General features: G+C 42.3%; 2 protein-coding genes across 17 annotated transcripts in view; one reads left to right on the top strand and one right to left on the bottom strand.

The window, feature by feature from the left end:
* LOC311253549 (OX-2 membrane glycoprotein-like) overlaps positions 1 to 1636 on the bottom strand; it is a 46849-nt gene extending 45213 nt beyond the window's left edge. For 11 of the 14 annotated variants that reach the window (XR_014621691.1, XR_014621692.1, XR_014621693.1 and 8 more), the window contains exons 1-2: positions 1565 to 1636; positions 765 to 896 (exon numbers count right to left, since the gene is read on the bottom strand). The gene's annotated coding sequence lies outside the window, so the exon portion shown is untranslated. Of the gene's footprint in view, positions 1 to 764; positions 897 to 1564 lie in introns of those variants that run through there. The other 3 variants (XM_084347592.1, XM_084347591.1, XM_084347593.1) reach the window with 1 other exon arrangement.
* On the top strand, positions 835 to 4638 carry gemin8 (gem (nuclear organelle) associated protein 8). 3 transcript variants are annotated; one of them, XM_084347599.1, is made up of 5 exons: positions 835 to 923; positions 1955 to 2080; positions 2351 to 2422; positions 2917 to 3253; positions 3390 to 4638. In XM_084347599.1, the coding sequence occupies exons 3-5, from the start codon at positions 2420 to 2422 to the stop codon at positions 3647 to 3649; spliced, it is 600 nt and encodes a 199-aa protein (XP_084203725.1). In that variant the 5' UTR covers positions 835 to 923; positions 1955 to 2080; positions 2351 to 2419; the 3' UTR covers positions 3650 to 4638. The 3 variants fall into 3 exon arrangements, with proteins under 3 accessions (XP_084203725.1, XP_084203724.1, XP_084203726.1); XM_084347598.1 differs by having other exon boundaries at positions 1955 to 2076; XM_084347600.1 differs by lacking the exons at positions 835 to 923; positions 1955 to 2080 and adding an exon at positions 2139 to 2256.
* Positions 4639 to 18574: the final 13936 nt, after the last annotated feature.

The following is an 18574-nucleotide window of genomic DNA, read 5'->3' on the forward strand; positions in this document are numbered from 1 at the left end:
ACTCTGTAAACAGAAACTAAAAAAACAGATGTACAAAGATCTGACAGAAAAATGGTTTTGCAAATGTTTTATGTACAAGATTTCAGGTGTCTGTCATGCTGGGATTTCAGACCAAGTGCGACAATGAAAATAGCCTTCAAATCTCAACATTACTCTGAAAACAATAGTGCACTGTAAAATCAAGTAATATAAATCTTTCCCAGCAGCCTGTAGCTTCGCCCAATGAAAAATGTATACAACCAGGCAGTGACATACCAACTTCAGCCTCCGAGAAATGTTTTTATCACTTAAACTAAGAGTTGCATGCTTAATTTCTTTTTACTTTAGTACGTACTGCAGCTGCCCTTACAAAGTACATAGTGTTGCATACAGTATGACAGTCATGACAGTGTGATTTAAACTTTAACCCTCTTGCTCCTATATCTCCTTAGCCTGAAGGTGTAGCCCACACCTGTGAACAATTGATTAAGGATGATTAATTGGCCAGAACCTATTTCCATACACATGTAGAAAACACAGTATGTTAAACCCATGCTAGCCTTTTTCTGCCTCTACAGCTTCTTCCACACCAGCAACACTCCAGTGCTATTCAGTGAGCAAGCACATGGATGTAGAAACACCACTTCAGCAGCATGCCTTTCATGTTGCGTGAGACACAGATTTTTGATGTTCTTTCATGAATCTTGTCTTATATGAAAACACCAGAGGAGTAAAACTGAAGTACTGACTGGCAGAGGAATGCATAAACAGATTAGATCTCCTACCAAATTAGGCCCGAGTCAGACACTTCAAAGACGACAGCGAGTCCCCGTTTCCCTCTTGATGTAACGCTCCAGCCAGAGGGCCACATATTTCTTCTTCTCCTGCAGCAGCTCCTCATCCTTCGTAGCTTCACCCTAAACCAGACGGAAAAACCAGACTGAGTAAGTTCTGCACACCAGAAAAAGGCCCTAATACTGACATTACAGCAAGTTAAAAGCTCAAAGTATGGCTGGTGAAAGTGAGGCCATACTTTTTTTTTTCTTTTTTTTTACATGCAAGTTCAAGATAAACACTTAATGGCTTAAAGTACTTTAAGTAAACATCAGATTTAAATGGGTTAATGTTAAACGGCTTTAGTGAACTTGACATTTCTTTGGCCAGCCGCCATTTTGAATGTCAGCGTTAGCATGTCCCATACACTGCGCTGTATTTCCGCCATTTTGTCCGAATGTGTAAACGTATGTAAAAACTATACTGTAAAGTGCCGTCAAAAATTCAATCTCTCACTGCCCAATGAGTAAACTTTGTGGTTTCTATTATATAAGGTGAAGTCAAGAAGAGAGTAATTTCGGACAAAGCTCTGATCTTCCAAGAAGTTAGTCACAGTTAATTACCTAAGGCTAGCTAGCTTAACTGGTTTAACGTTACCTTGTTGTGGTACCGTTACATATTCACAGCAGAAACTCTCCCGTATTTCTTCGGTTATTCTTTGAACAGACAGTGAACACAACGCTATCTTGACAAGTTGACGATACAAAAGAAACTAGAGAGTGCAAATTATAAAAACTATGGCGTTAATTACCTTCAGTGAATTAAAACGGAGGTTTCGGCGGTAATCGGCTCCGGAAATGAGTAGGTCTGCTTTCAAAATAAGATAGCGGAAGTGAAAACGATATTCAGAAACACATTGTAACTTTATTCTAAATAAACAGTAATGAATCTTTTGTTGTTGTTGTTGTTGTTGTTTTGAAAATGCAAAATTGTGAAATAATTTAACTGGCTAAAAGAAATGAGTACATCACAATAAATTGCGTACAATTCATTATGGAAAAAACTGCAAACTAAAACCCTCACTTATTCCAACTTCTCATTCTTTGAAGCTATTTTATACGTGTGGCTTTTTGTCGATTAAATACTTAAAAGCTCGCAGATGCACTCGTCCTGTATTTGATTGTTATGCATGTTTGCACAGTCTCCAGCAGGTGGCGCCACGCAGACGGAGTTTTCTATGCTGTGGCTCAAAGGATGCTGGGAAATCACCTCTGAGCGAGGAGGAGGCAGCATGAACATGAGCCGCTAAACAAGTTTACACACGTAGGTAAATGTTTGTTAATGAGAGGCATTCATCGTGTAAACACATCTTTTATGTGACGTACTCGTTGTTTAGTCGCGTTGTGTCGTTGTTGGCGGTGTTTGGTGCGAGGACGGACCTCGAGTGCGCATCCATTTTTGTTTTTAAGATGTCAGCTTGTCTCTTTCAGTCCTCCTGAGAAAGTTAGCTCAACTGTTGTGTTTCAGAGGGATGGTTTATCTTTACAGGAGCACATTATTACACTTGTATTCATTATTACTCTTCTGTGTCTTTCAGGATTAGCACGTTTGCGGGTGGTTAGCATAGTTAGCAGGAGGATTCAGTGAGCTGCAGGCATCTCCCATCATGGTAAGTGTTACTGTGTTACTTAGCCTACATTGACTCTATACTCAGCATGAAGTTGTAGTAATACACCCCTGTTGTAACCTTAAATGACAGCTTGGGACTTGGGAATGACATCTTAAAGGAGCACTGTGTAGTTTTGGAGAGGAAAATAAACAGAATTTTAAGAAAGTAATAATACAAACTCTTTCTTAACTGAATAAAACAAGCTGCTCTCAGAGTAAGGTCAAAATAAGGTCCCCAGAGCACTGTTTGAAGTTAGAAAGGTGGCAGGGTCCGCCAAATATAAACAAAGTACAACAGTGTGAGACTGTGTTGATCTGTAAGGTCAGTTTGTTTACTCAGTCATTAAAAACAGAGTTTGTTTATTTAGTTTGTCAGTCAACAAAGATCAGTCTCTTCTGATTGTAAAATGCTTGTAACATAAGTAATCTAAAACCAAACAATTGTGAGACTGAATATGATGAAATATAACCCTAAAACTGTATCTTTCTCCTCAGCAGGAGGATATAAGCACCGTGATGTCCTGGTTTTCCAGCCCTGTGTATAGCCGCTACTGGCAGCACTACCAGCAGGCGATGGCCTGGCACCAGAGACACAGGCGTGCCTACAGAAAGGCCTTGGAGGCCGCCTACGGCCCAGGCTACTGCCAGGAGCAGCATCCCAGCACCCACCGGCGCTACGCAGACTGGCACGCCAGAGATAACCAGGGCGGAGATGGGGGAGAGGAGGAGAGTAGCTCGGACAGCGATATCGAGTGCGACGTCAGCAACATGGAGATCAGTGAGGAGCTTCGGCAGTACTTCGCCCAGACTGAGAAACACAGAGAGGAGCTGAGTAAGAGAACATTTATGATACTACTGTCTTTACATCATCAGTTTGAGGACTAGAGTCTCCAAACTTATACATCAGATGTCATAGTTAAATAAGCCTGCTATTTGTCTAAAAATGGTTTGTGTTCCTCTCTTTGCAGAGAAGCAGCAGCAGATGGAGGCCGAGCAGCATGACAGCTACGTGCCGGCCGACCAGGACCTGCACGGCGTCTCCTGGCGAAGCAGCTTAGGTCCTCCCTCTGAGCGACCTGGCGAGAGACGCGGGGCCGAGATGAAGAAACTGTACGGCGAGGACGCGCCCAAGATCATAGCCATGGAGACGGCAATGCAGCTCACTTTCGACAGAAACTGTGACCTCAAAAAGCCCAAGTACTGGCCCGTTATCCCGCTGAAACTGTAACAGAGCTGTTGATTTAGAGGAAATCCCTGCTCTGATCTCTGGGTGAGACGGCGGCTTTGTCGTGTAATGGATGGCGGCTGTCGAAGCTGCTGTTGTAGAACTAATGGTCGGGGTTAGCTGAGGGTTAGAAGTTATTTAAGGCACAAACAATGTTGCATGAATTAGCGAAGTTCCTGCTCAGCCAGACATGAATGTCACTGACCTGTCAGCTGCTGCTCCACATGACAACTTACGATATTATACCACACATATTGTTGGAGTTATTTTTTAAAGCAGAATCAAGCACCTACCCGACATCCGGCAGACTACATGGTCTCTTTGAAGTCCTTTCACTTGATTTCAGCACAGAAAATAGTACAGTAAAACTGCCTCCATGCATGTAGGTGATGTAAATATATTCAAACAACATGTGCCTGCTTGTTTCCACCTAATCTGTTTTTGTTGACCCTCGAGCTTCCTGATGTTACATGCTGCAGTAGCTCCTCTTGTGCCTGTCAACTTAGTTTAAACACAAAAACACTGTCAACCCCCCTCCTCTGTTCAAATTTAGAAGCCTTCCCGCATGGCTGCTTCTGATATTCCACTTTTCAACACAGAGAGAGAGCGATTTGTTGTTGTTGCTCCTAAACTGTGCTTCTCTGATTCGTCTGACGTTTCGTCTCATTCAAAGCGGCTTGCGTGGTTCCTCAGGAGGGACGTCAACTATTCTGTTTTATCTGCTGCTCGAACCGCCCTGCATCCTTTTTTTTTTTTTTTTTTTTTAAGGCTGAGGGATGTGGGTTTTAATATAAATTCTGTATTAATAAAGTATTTTATGTTTGTATAAACCTGCTTTGTCAGTAGTGATGTCTTCATCATCACTCTGTGTGTAACAGCTGTTGATTACATAACTACTACTAAGCTTACGGGCAGTACATTTCTACTTTCAGTATATTGTGTTTAATGAAGCATTTTTACACTTGATTACTAGAATAAAAGATTCACTTTGACAGATGTCTTCAATGCCACAAAAAGGTGGAGGAAACAGGGAATTTAAATGTGTGTACCACTTTTACCAGTAGGGTTGCTTAAGTAGGGTTAATTATTATATCTTGATTATTCGATTAATTGTTTGGGCTTTCAGTCGATCAGTGTTTCCCAAAGCCCAAGAGGATGTCCTCAAATGTCTTGTTTTGTCCACAAGCCAAAGATATTCAGTTTACTGTCAAAGAGGAGGAAAGAAACCAGAAAATATTCACATTTAAGAAACTAGAATCGGAGAACTTGGACTTTTTTTGTTAAAAAATGACTCGCACTGATTCATCAATTATCGAAATAGTTGCCGATTAATAGTTGAAAACAAACCAATTAATTGTTGCTACTGTACCTACCAGTCCATTTATTTATTCATCAGATAATTATACCTCTTCAAGCTATTATTAAAGTTTTTTTAAGTGGAACCGTCTTTAGAGGGGAAATCATCTTGGCGGAAATGCTAACACCCACAAACACGTGGAATGTATTTCTTTATCCATTTTTATTTATTTATTTTAGTCAATCACTTTTAAAGCACTTTGAATTGCCTTTGATCTGTTTAAAAACTTGTATAAATAAAGTTTGTTGGATCTGAAATGTGACAAGAAGCTCCGACTGGATGCTGCTTTTTTGTCACAAGCCAAAAATGTTGAAAACGGTACATTGTATTTAAAACGTATCATATTTTTTAAATTTTACATATAAATAAAATCTTAATCTGAAAAGTAACCAATTACTAAGGCTGTAAAATAATGTAGTGCAGTAAAAACGTACAATATTTCCATGAAATCTAGTCAGACGTGACTCAAGGCATTTTTTATTGGGCAAGTCCAGTCAAATCCTTAAATATTGCAATTAATCCTTAAGTCCAAGGTCAAGTCACTTTTATCCTCCTAACACACAGTCTTACCTGCAGTATGCAGTCTTTATACAAAGAAAAGACATGATTAGTATCTGTCTAATAATATTATTGGGCAATGTAATTAACCTGTTCAACCTGTAAAATCAAGTTGCAAGTCATCAGAACGGTGAAAATGAAGTATAAAAGGACACAAGCATAGCACAAATGCCTTAAAAATGTACTTATGTACTTGAGAGAATGTACTCAGTTACTTTACTTCTGCTATGCCATTTTTTTACAGTAGTATTTCAAGTTTATTGTATGAAAACAAAAGTGATACCCCCACAAATAGCAGTAAAAATATGATTATGTCTCTAATGAATGAATAACATCAGGTGTAAATAAGTAATATTTACACATGTAATCCACGCCTGCCTTGTAATATGTAATAGACAATAACTAACATTTGAATACTCCCCTTTTCATTTCATAAAGCTTGGCGAGCCAGCCGGGACACTTGGAGTGTGTTTGGATTAATGAAGTCTGATCCATCTCGAGCCGCACTCGTGACGTCACTCCTCCCCCTCCACCCACCCCCCTGATTCCCAAACGGGACGTCCAGTTGTTTATATGCAGCTGCCCCCCCTCCAAACAACCTGTGGACCGTCTCAGCTAGGAGAGGACTCACTTTTTTTGTTGTCTCAGGGCCAGTTTCCACGGGAGCTGCTGATAAAATGGGTAAGTCGACTATTTTCTACATCTTTATTGTTTTTTTACTTTCATTTCAACACTGGCACAAGAAATCAGGTCACTTCCAGATCCTTTCTGTTGGGTTTTTCTTGATATTTGGATCCTCGGGCAGCTGCAGGCTGTCTTTCCTCTGCCTGTGCTGCGTGTGATGTGGTGTCGTTGACTCTAATTCACTTGTCTGCTAATCAGTTTAAAGGCTCAAAGGGGAAGTGTAACCCCAGTTTCACCGTCTCACTCTGAGATTACTTGCACCCTTTCAGCAGCTTTATGACTTGCTCCCGGACATCAGGGCTCAGTTTTTACATTGCGCCATTCAAAATGAGCGTGCCAGCTTGTATATATATGTGTGTGTGTGTGTGTGTGAGAAGCTCTTTGTGCTGTTGGCTTCTTTTAATACTCTGTAAACTGTGCCAGCAGCAGAAAAATCCATTTTGTTTGTTTGTTTGTGTGTGTGTGTGTGTGTGTGTGTGTGTGTGTGTTATTAAGACTCATAAATCAGTAGGAATGTAACTAAGTACAAATTCTTGGTGTTTATACGTTGAGTATTTCAATTTTATGCAACTCTATCGGCCACTTTTACTCTATTACATGGCAGATATTGTACTTTTTACTCCATTACATTTGCCTGACAGCTTTAGTTACTCTCCACTTTTCAGATTACATTTCAACAAAGTTAGTCTGGAGTTAGCATGCTAACTAGCTAGCCACATGCTAGCCCGGTCCAGAGCTCCTGTGCTAGCAGCGTTGACACTTTAAAGTCAGCTGCTCACTCAGGTTCTAGTTCGGACCGCTAGCTGCAACTAACAAGCTAAGGGCAGCTACAGCTAGCTGCGGTTAGCGGTTACTCTGGTGATATGCTGCCCTCCATTTGTTTTGAGCTTGAATTAGACAGAAATCTTACGTATTGCACCTTTAAGCTAAATTAATGTTCATAAATCGTTTTACATTAGTTGGAAAATGCTTCTTCACAAAGCTTTTCAGATGCGTTCGTACACGACAGCTACGCTACAACGACCGTCTTATAGATATGATGCACTGCTGTAGATGAAACTAGCGACAGTGTATGAAGTAGCTGAAATTAGCTTAACGTTAAACATCTACAGCAGTAAAACGCAACATATACGTTAATGCAGCAGTAATATTAATCCAGAAACATTTGGATTTTGCTGATAATACGTACGTACCTTTACTTAAGCAAGGTTTTGAAAGACTTTTATGTAAGTAAAGGATCTGAACACTTAATATGCAATAACTGTGTACATTTTCCAAACGTTTCCTAAAGTGATATACCTTTTTTAATGTCAGTTGTACCTGGATTTTAACAAAACCTCAGCCCTATAGTAACACTGTCCTGTTACAAGCTAAAATGTGATGTTACCTGACTGCAGTTCGACGTAAACACTCACCCTCCCCATGTCAACTCCTCATGTGAGAGTTGATGTTGATTGGATTAAGAGGGAGTGATCGGCTACCTCACTGCGGATTAAACAGGGTGGACAAGGTTGAAACACAGAAGACGATCGCTGTTGTTGTGTACTGTGGATGCATGGAGCAGGAAGTTGAGGGTGTTTCACATTTTCTAATAATTTTATGAGCCTTTATTCGGGTGTCAGGTTATATCGTTGGAATCGAGATATAACCTGATCAAGATAAAGACATTGAAGGTTCCTGCGGTGTGTTCAAGTGCAGCTTTTTGGCCAAGACGGAGGCAACGTGAGGCGATGCAACAGTCTCTGTCTGGGCCCTCACACAGTACGCTAAGTGTATATGATGAATTGCGTTTTTACACCTTTAATTTGACTTTGGAGTTATGAATGTTTGATCCCGATGACTCCCCGAAAATCAACACAGGCTTTGGTTCTCTTCCAAAAACATTGTTGAAGTAAAAACATCATTCAGAGAACAGAACAGGGAAGGACATAAAAACCCCAAGGTTATCCTCAGACACTTATGTGTAATTAACACATTAGTGCAGAGAAAGATGTTGACACTGATAACACCGGTTCGTCATGCTCGTGTTCTTCTTGTTTGTCGAAAACAGCAAAAGGGAGGTGAGTCAGATTGGAAGGACGTGAGCTGAAGGACTCGGATATCAGACTTTTCTACCGTGGTTTGGGATCATGTTAAGCAGATTGTGGATGGGATCGCCATTTGTTTCCAATTTGTTTTGGGGGAAGTAATCAGACCAGAATGTTGTTGCAGAAATTTGGTTTTACTGGAGCCTGACATGAAACCAGTAGCCCTCAGACGGATCCCATTAGGATCCAAAGCCACTAACTTCTTCAAGCATTTATCTTCATCCATTACCTCTCTCTCTCTTTCTTTGTCTCCCTCCCTCCCATTCATAACATCTGTTTCCAATAAGGCACAGGCCTGTTTATCGCCTTCAGGCCGGTGAGAAGTTGAGAACAGACAGGATGTAGCCAAGTGACATGATTTACTGCGATGGGGGGAACCGGAGCAGCTTTTCAGCAGGAAGCCGTCGTAAACTTCTCTTCTTTCAGCTCCCCTCGTTTTTGCCCAAACTGCTGCTTTAGTCTCATCATCGTCAGCATCATCATCCCCTCTTTCATCTGCTTCTCTCATCATCTCCCCGCTCATTGTCTTCATCATTATTCTTTCCATTTCGCCCTCTTCCACTCTTTCTTTTTCTCCTCTCCTCCCCCCGCCCCCTCCGTTTCGTCCTCCTCCGTGAATTCGCTCTTTGTGTTCCCTTTTTTCTGCTGCAGTTCGTCTCCGCTCGACTGAACGTTGAAACTCATATCCTCTCGCATCCTCTCCTGTGGATTTGCTGCGCGCTGATCTGCAGAATGGATACTGGATGTTGTGCCGTCAAACAGACAGACTTCAAAGGCTGCAGATTTTTAAAGGGACTGTTTCATTCTGAAGGAATAAATGATCACTCAGTTGGAAGAGAAAAAAGGAGAAAGTGGAACGATCCACTGACCTGATTAGGAGAGCGACATGCCAACAGTTAAACTGCATCAATAGCACCATAATAATAGTCTGGGGATAGCTGAATATAAACCATTATTCAGAGTTTTTTATATGTTGTGCTTGAAAGCTGATATTTTTAGTCTGGAGCTGCACAAATAACACCTCATTAAATCTTATAGTTCACTTCTTATGCTTGGAAATCTATATGCAGGTGTAGTTTTTGTTACGTAATGTTGTTTTCTATTATAAAACACTTGGAAATAGCACAGCAGATCGCCAAAAGTGTTTTCAGCTTTAATTATGAGGAGCTGACAAGCGTTGTTACGAGAGCTGACTTGACTCTGGGGTCAGTTAGCCGACTGAAGCTACCTTAAAGTGTAAAATTAAGTGATAGTTGTCGACTTCTATCAATGCTGGCATAACTTTACGGCCTGAGAGTCAAATTGAAACTGACTGAAGCAGTGCTACATGTGTTATGGGGCCTATATGGATAAGTGTTGCTAATGCTTATCGACCAACAGCAAGAAAACCAAAACCAACATGGCAAGACAGAATAAAAAGGTTGTAATAAGACTGGAAGAAAGGCAGTAAGAAGTAGTACTCAGGAACCAGGCGGTTCCTATATACAATAAGTCCATCAATTGATTAGTCAATCAAAAGAAAATAAACCATTTTAATAAACATTTCCTAGTTCCGGTTTCTTGAATATCAGGATTTGTTGCTTTCTTTGCGCTTTTTGATTGTGTTCCCCCAAAAGTCAGTGCTGTCAAGACATTGTTAGTCTCGTGGTTGATTTTATAGTATATATTGGTTTCTTCTAGGGTGCAGATGATCCGGTACCAAAGTATAACCCAGAAACCTACAACCTGTGGTCCAGAAACATTACTTGGCAGCCGACACACCCCTTTTACATTCAGGCCCGGGTCTGCTCGTCTTTTCCTCGTTCCTGCATGTGAGCATTTTAAGCTCAGCCCTAACGGCTACGCTGATGTGTCAGAATCAGTCGTCGTCGAGAGGACCTGTTGCCATGGCGACGCGGCGATGCACAAAGCTCCGAGGCGGGCGTCATCTCGAATACGAACAGTCACACATCCGAGCCCACGCGGACAAAAAATAGGCAGAGCATAAATATATATATACAGTACACACACGCACACATGACCCACAGACAGCAGGGGATTGCCGCTCTCCCACACCTCCCACCCCTGGAGTGATGATGATGATGAAGACGATGAGCCCACCCTGCTTTGCATTTCCTCCACAGTGTGTGTGACTCACGCTGCGCTCCAATACTGTGCATGGAAGCGACTCTTATCCCACATCGCCGGCGGCGTGTGCTGCAGTTCAGTACAGTAGGTCGCAGGTGCGACTGCTCCTGAGTCACGTGACTCGTCAAGAGGTCACGTGATGCAATAAGGCAGGCGTGGACGAGGACGGGGGTGGGGGGTGTGTGTGTGTGTGTGTGTGTGTGTGTGTGTGTGTGTGTGTGTGTGTGTGTTTGGGATTGGGGTGTGTGTGTGCAGTTGTTGGGATGACGATGACAACACCAACATCATGTGGAGCAGACTGTGGACCAAATCTGGGCCAGCGGGATTAGCGGCTCGTCGGATAAATTGCTGGCAGAGGGGGCGGTGGGGGGATGGGTGTGTAGGAGTGTGTGTGTGTGTGTGTGTGTGTTTGGATTGGAGGTGTGTGTAGGTTAAGCCATCCGTACCGACAGGAGTCAGATCTTGTAAATACGGCGAGATATATCGGATATGCTCTCTCACTTTGATTGTATTTCTGTACATAGGTCCAGTAGATGGTTCAGTCAGGTGTGTGAGGGAGAAAACAGAGGCCGAAATAGAAACTTCCTCGTCTTGTTGTTCTTAATTGTTCAACAAAAACCATCGAGCATTAAAGCGAAACTTTGCAATTGCATGCAAATCCGGTGCACACAGAGGCGCAGGTGTTCCAGGCACTGCGGATGATGACGAAGCACGACGGGATTAGTTTGCATGAATTTGCATTAAAGTTGGCCGTGTGTCTGCTTTTCGTCTCACCTGTCGGTTTGCAGAAAAACACGGACACGCTGCATTTGTGTGGAACGTTGCTTTAAAACTGACGTTATCATCAGAAGTCACGCTGAAAGCTTCAGGTCGAGTGTGCGTTCGAGACTTTGTGAGCATCCGACGGTTTCTGTTCAGAGATGAGAGGGAAGCGTCTCCTTGGCGACCGACGGCTGAGGGCAGGGATAGGAGGCGGAGGGGTGGTGGTGGTGGTGGTGGTGGTGGAGGGGGGTGAAACTGGGTCATCATCACCACCACAGATTAAGGGCCCGGATCTCGACACACACACACACACACACACACATATACACCAAAGAAGGCACAAACATACACACTTCTACAAAGACACATCGCTGCAGAGACATTAGAAGAAGTTCTCAGGTGAGAGAGAAGGTGCCGAGCTTCCACCTCGCTCCCTGCCAAAGGTTTCCCTTTTAGAGGAAGCCAGAAGCCCATTAAAATGTCAAGGATTAGACTAAAGCAACAGCGGGAGGCTGATAAAGCCGTCGCTGAGACACCCTGCTTGTGTGTGTGTGTCTGAGTTGAGTCTTTGTGCGTTCATGTTTGCTGAAGTGATGGCCTGTTTGCAGCATTACTGATAACACTCTTCGATTTAACTAATGGAGGCAGATAAATCAATAGCCAAACAGATAAAAACATGCAGGGACGCAGGGGACGCTGTGCTCAAACAGACGCCTGAAACTGTTGCGACAAGAGAAAGTTAATAGAAAGTCCAGTAAGTGAAATGTACATTGAAGACATTCAGCCACATAAAGAAAGTATTTTCTGCTTTTGTATTTCAAGGCTACTCTTTTTTCTTGCTTTCGGTTGCGTTTGAAAGAGCCTTTATGGACATAAAGACGGTTTCCTGCTGTAAACGCAGTGTGCATGATGGATAAGAGGCTGCTCTTGTGTACATATGTAGGAGCTGCAACATTAGATCAGATTTGTGTAGAGCGATGAGGAACATTATGTGAACAAGTGCTCCATTTTGTTTTCTATGTTGTTTTTCTACATTTGGCAGCGTTCAATAATTATGTCATCTTGTTGCTCAATCTTCCTCTGTTGGTTTAATGGCACAAGACTGTAGAGTTAGTACTACCAACTGTTTATCTTGGCGAGCCAACTTCTTATGACCACATAACGGATGTGTAGTGGATGGAAAAATGCATTAATTAGCATTTTCTTTTGCAGGTTTTCTCAAAATTTGATTTAAATTTGCATTACATGTATAGTTACTGTTGATATTAAGAGAAATACACAAAGCAAATGTATTATTTCATAGCGTTTTTATCTGCTATAATGTAAGCAGCAAATTTTAGCATGCTAGTTATCTAGCTTACTACCTAACAGCGTGGTGTTACCTCCCAAGGCAAGTACCAATAAAAGACTTACAGTTACAGTTAGTATTAAGAGAAATACTTTGTACAAAGAGTTAGCAAAGTGGTGTCATATATTTTAGCCGTTACTTTACCAAAGACACAAGAGAAAAAGTATTATTTAACAGCGTTTTTATCTTCTGTAACATAAGCAGCAAATGTTAGCATGCCAGGCTAACTAGCTTACTTCCTAAAGTAGCAACATAGCATTACTTTGAGAGGCAAGGGCTAACTAAGCTAATGACATGACAGCTAGAGATGGCACTTTCAACTAACTCACACAGTATTAGTATTAGCATTAGCTTATAGTAGCTAGCTGCAGCTGACAAAACCAATTCAGCCAACAAAGTCCACAGAAGTTGGCCAGAACTAAGAATCCTGTTCTTGGCTACTTGTGTCTGACCCATTTTTTCAAATATTTCTGGGGCTTAAAGGTCCAAATTGTATTTTTGAGTGTCATTCGCACCTCGGCAAATACTGACCCTACATACAGCCTGATAACAACTTTGGTTCTCCAAGACCCACGACTTTCACGCATCTCCTTCTCTACATCCTCGAACTGAGTATTAGCGACAGACACCATAGCTCTCAGCGGACAGCAGTGATATCCCAAGGCTTGGGACAACAGAAGTTCACGGTGAGGTCAACCTCTGGGATCAGAGCTCAAAGCCTGATAGTCGGCGTCAGTGCTCGACATGAGAGACGCATAATGGTCTTTAGCAGCGTGTCAGGAAGACGGTTAAAAGGTCACTGTGACACCCGCTGAGAGGATGAGCATCACACAGGAGACAAAGGAGACTATAAGTAGCTTGTAAATAACATCAGTGCTTTCACGTCTTGGAGAGCTCATGTATATTTCTTAGTTGATCGTCAAGGCTCATTCCCAGGTCGTCAAACAGCCAGGCCTGTCAACAATCAGCTATCTTTCTCCAGTAACTCTCGCCACACCTTTACTGTCATGATCTGAGATACCACGAGGCAGTACGTTGAGCCAAATGCTAACGTTTGGATGCTAACATGCTTACTAAACATTCTTCTACTTACATGCTGTTGTTAAGTATATTTGTTTATCATGTTCACCATCTCAGTTTTGCATCACCTCTGCTAATAATTAGAAAACACCAAGTACAGCTGCTCATTAGTTTTTTTTATTGGACAAATTATGGTTTAGGCCTGATGATGGCAGTACAGGAGAGGTCAGAGGATCACCAAAGTCAGCAGGGTTCATCCTCTGGGGACCATGAATATGCGTACCAAATGTGATTGCAATCCATTTAATACTGGAGAAATTTAGCTCAAAACCACAAATGGTAACCTCATGATGGCACTGCAGGAAAAGTCAGATGCTCACCAAAGTCAGCCAGGTTCATCCTCTGGGGACTATTCATGTCTGTAGAAAATCTCATGGCAATCCAACCAATAGTTGTTGAGTTATTTCAGTCTGGACGAAGTTGGCGGAACTGAAAAATGGTTAAAAATAGTGCTGCTGCACCAGCAGGCTGAATTTTATAAACTCACAAGACGTGATGCATCTTGTTGCTGATTGCGCCTCCTCACAGGGGACAACTTACTTACTTATTCACACCCCGGCACTTTAACTGTCCACGAGATGATTCTCTTTGTGATGCTTTCAGGCAGCAGCGCAGGAAGCTTTAAACACATTGGCTGCATGTCAACAACTCTTAGCCTTCAGCTGAGCCGGTCGTAGGAGTGGAGCTCATTGTATCGATGCTTCTCCTTTTTTTTTCGTGGCTGCATTTTTTTAAATTTGGGTTTTTGGTTTTTGGCTCTTGGCGGATTCAAGCTGTTACGAGACCATATGAGAAGTTTTCTGGGAACTGATAGCATCGCTAAAAAAGATCTGAATCAGTGGAGCCGTACCGGCAGTGTTACGCGTCTCCATGGCAACAGCAGAGTCAGTATCACTCTGATGTTGATGATGTGACCGTGAGAGTGTCGGCTTGTTGTGGAAAGTCTTTTCAACTGAAGTTTGAAATCAATGAGAAGCCAGTAAGGACTTTCTTTAGAGGTGTCCAGAGACTGCTGTGTCCTCCATTCCCCTCCCATTAACTCCACAGCTGATGACAAGAAGGAGCTGCGACGTCCTCATTACTCTGGGACGACCCCATTTGGGCTCCTGCTTTCTCTTCTCTTGTTTCGCTGTAATGAGGGAAGACGGGCATTCGACAGACACTCGTGGCTTTCCCTTTAATGGATGCCAAGAGTTGTGGAGGTAGATAAGAAAGTTGCTCTCTGAGGCCCGGCAATTGGTCAAAATTGCTCAAGATGGTACATGATTCAGGAAGGCCGCAGGGTTCAACTCTGAATATACAAGGCTTCAAAATGTGACTGATATTTACACGAATGCTCAGACAAAACAAGCACACGGTTTAAGGTTCAAACTGCAGGCTGTGTGCATGGATTTATCTTTGGTCTCTGTCCTTTGTCTTCTCTAAACCTTGTTTTATTATCTCAATTCTCCGATGGCCGAAGGGGATTATATGTGAATCCTCTCTCCCGCCCCCGAACACACACACAGTACATGCCGTTGATATGATTTCATCCCTCACAAAGCTTTCTTTCCATACATTAAATAGGAAACAATGCAGCTTCTTCTAACTTGGCTTTCAGTCTGGCTCGACTGGATGATTATTGGATGGATGTCAAAGCTTCTGGAAGAGACATTCATGGTTCCCAGGCGATGTTTCCCAATGACTTCAGCGCTAGCGCCAGCATGAGGTTGACATTTGTGATTTTGAGCTGCATGTCTCAACAACTATTGGATGGCAAACATTTAGCCTCAGCTGAACAGTGCTGTTTAGCAATTGTAGCATGCTAACACGCTAAACTAGGGTGGTAAAAATGGTAAACATTGAACCTGGTAAGCATCGGTTGGTTAGCATTGTCATTGAGAAGATCGGTTCCTTAAACTAACGCCGATGTCTCGGTCACGGGCCCCCGGGGAACCAAAGTTTTACTTGAACTACCCCACCAGCTGAAATGTGACGAGTTCGATATGTTTCACAAGCTCGCTTAGCTTTTTTATTTTGTCTCTCAAGACCCTCATGATTTCTATTCATGTTAGCCGGGGGGTTGAACAGGAAGTTAGGTGCTTTGATGGCAGAAGTCTCTAGCTCGCACCACAATAAAGAAGATCCCGCTACTTTTTACACCCGGAAAGTCGGTTTCATTTTGATAGAAATTAAAAGACAACTACAGATAAGCAGATTTCGGTGTTTTATATAAAGTACATATTGTTGATATCGTGCAGGTGTCTTCTCTCCTGACCTCCAACCAAACCCTTGGATGTGCTAACGTGGCACAGCATTTCCCACTGTTAATTTGTTAGTCAAACCATCAGGTATGAGCTGTCCCGTCTCTTCACACACAGATAATATCAGTTTAGCTGTGATGTAACTGAATCCTACTCGGAATCCCAACTTGAAGAGACGTTTCGTTGAGGAACTATGAGATTTCCGACTTTCTGGAACGTAACCTCAGTTGGAGATTTGGACCAAGGTCCGAAACTCTGAACATTGTGTGTTTGTGTATGTGTGTGTGTGTGTGTGTGTGTGTGTGTGTGTGTGGTGAGGAGTGCCAGCAAGCACTTGTATCTCATCTTCTGGACAAGACTTTAATCTGTGTGACCCAGCAAGGGATTATGGGGGTTCTGGGAGGAAAAAATGGGACTTGAAACTCACCCTTCAAGCCTAATGACTGACAGTTCACAGAGTTTGTGTGTGTTTTTTTTTGTGTGTGTGTGTGTGTGTGTTCATTTTCACTACAAAGGACTGCTTCTTCTTCCTGCACATGGTATTAACTGTAAGAAGGACTTCTGTCATTTACACAAGACAATAAAAAGAGGATTGACCTTTTTTAATAACAAAAACTATGAACAAAACAATAACAAGACGATTTATCTTCATTGAAAATGGTAAAAACTTTTGCCTTGTGTTGTTTTTCATGAAAACATTTCCTGCATCAGTTTCTGGTTCTACATTTATCTAATGTCTGAATCATGATATGAAACAGGATGTTGTTTGCTAAGGCCAATTATGCAACCAGAGAACATATATTACATATATATATAACCACAGAAGTTAAAACTCAACGTTTCTTTGCTACTTTTACGTTTGTTTTGGTTCAACTTTCTCAATTACTCTCTCGTCTTAATGTTGTGCTTATGGTTTGCTTGGGTTTAGGCACTTAAGCCACTTGGTTAGGGTTAGAAACAGCCCACCTCTTGTGGTCACCACAAAATTGTCTTGAAAGGTCCTCAGGTCATCTTAAAAAGGTCTCCTAAAAATGTCTGGATATCTCCCAACAGAGGGCTTTTATCACATTTTCTTTTACATTTTACGGACCAGAAAAGTGAGAAAAAACATCTTATTAACCAACAATAAAAGGGGAATTAATGTATTTTTAAACCTGAACTCTATGCTTTACATATTTTGGTGTCTAACTGGCTAATAAGTACAATAAAAGGTTTGTAAATGATCCCATTGGTTGCCTCAGCTCCAGTGGCTGTAATGTTATCCTTTGGGGCAACTTGGACCATCGAAGTAAATCCACTGGCATCGTCATCGTGTCTGACAACATTGCGAAAGGGATCCCTACAGAGACAAAGCTTTTATTTCAAGGGCTAAAATCCTTTTTGTCCACCAAGCTCCATTTACAAAAACAGTAATTTTATAATTGTAATAATAACACACTTCATTCAAAACTCAGCAGAACAAACCAGAACTCGCCAAAACCATCTTGGTTTGTCTTTCTGCTGTTTCAACAACCACCAGCTATGGTTTGGTCGAAATGAACCCTTTATCAACAATGTTCTACCTTTTAGTCATTTAACCACCAAGATATATAAATGTAGGGCTCAGGTTTTTAATAATATCGGCCTTAGTATCCCCCTTGGGGTTGTTATTAGTTGCTGCTTACACTTGATATGATAACTGGATAAAACATGATATGCTTGTTCACATCTGGCTCCTGCATTCAGTATGTTTTCAGTAACGTTTCACAGAGACAGACTTTAAACCATTCATTTATGCAGCGGATCAGGTTTCCTCGTGGCTCGATATCAGAGAGGCCATTCAAGTGTCATAAAGTCAGAGTGTGATGGGAGACCCTCTTTGATTCTCCAGCATATGGTGCAGAGTGGGTGTTAATTTCAGCCCTCGGGGGTAAATGGGTGCACTAAACGTCATATATGTCATGTTAGCTGTACTGGAGGAAAACATCGGCGTCTGCTGGGGTCACCTCTGTCTGCAGTGTGTGTGTGTGAAGGGAGGGAGGGGGGATTCCTGGACTGTTGTGTGGGCTGAGCTTTGTCTGAAACGGGGACACGTGGGCCCGAATTAAAACCTTATTTAAGAGGATTCAGGACAGATGGCGTCCCATTGTTTGAGGATGTGTTTATTATTAGAAAATGGGGTGAATGGTGGAAACAGCACCCCTCCTCCTCCTCCCTCCTCCACCCTCTCCTCCCTCTCCTTCTTCATCTCTGAATAACACACCACACCCACTGTCATGTCTCAGGGATTCGAGGACTCACCTTTGCTTGTTTTCTCATTGGATTGTGACATATTGCACTCGGGCCAATCAGCATCCTCAGAGGCAAACAAAGAGTCCCCCTCTTAAGTGAAGCCAGGCACGTGGCTGTTTAGCAGGTAAGGAGCTGTGATTGGTCGAATCACGCCGACCAATTTAAGTGAAGCTGTTTTTTGAAGCTGCGTGTTGAAGCAGCTATATTTGAAAAGCGAGCAACCTCCAGTGGGGATATTGTGTTGACAGCAGGGTTGTATCTTGCTGCAACATGCAAACATCTTCATCATACACAACCCCCATTCGTCCGCTGAGCGCTGATTGGATGCTTAAAAATATCTTAAAGTGTTAAATTATTAACTGTGGTGGGTGTTGATTGTCTCGGCCTCAGATTTAAACGTGCACAGGCCTT

The sequence above is a fragment of the Pagrus pagrus genome, assembly GCF_965226575.1.
Source record: "Pagrus pagrus genome assembly, chromosome: 24".
NCBI lineage: Eukaryota > Metazoa > Chordata > Actinopteri > Spariformes > Sparidae > Pagrus > Pagrus pagrus.

Excerpts from the sequence above, each read along its gene's own strand:
- gemin8 (XM_084347599.1), top strand. Across the intron at positions 3,254-3,389 it reads GAAACACAGAGAGGAGCTGA|AGAAGCAGCAGCAGATGGAG; the intron begins GTAAGAGAACAT and ends CTCTCTTTGCAG.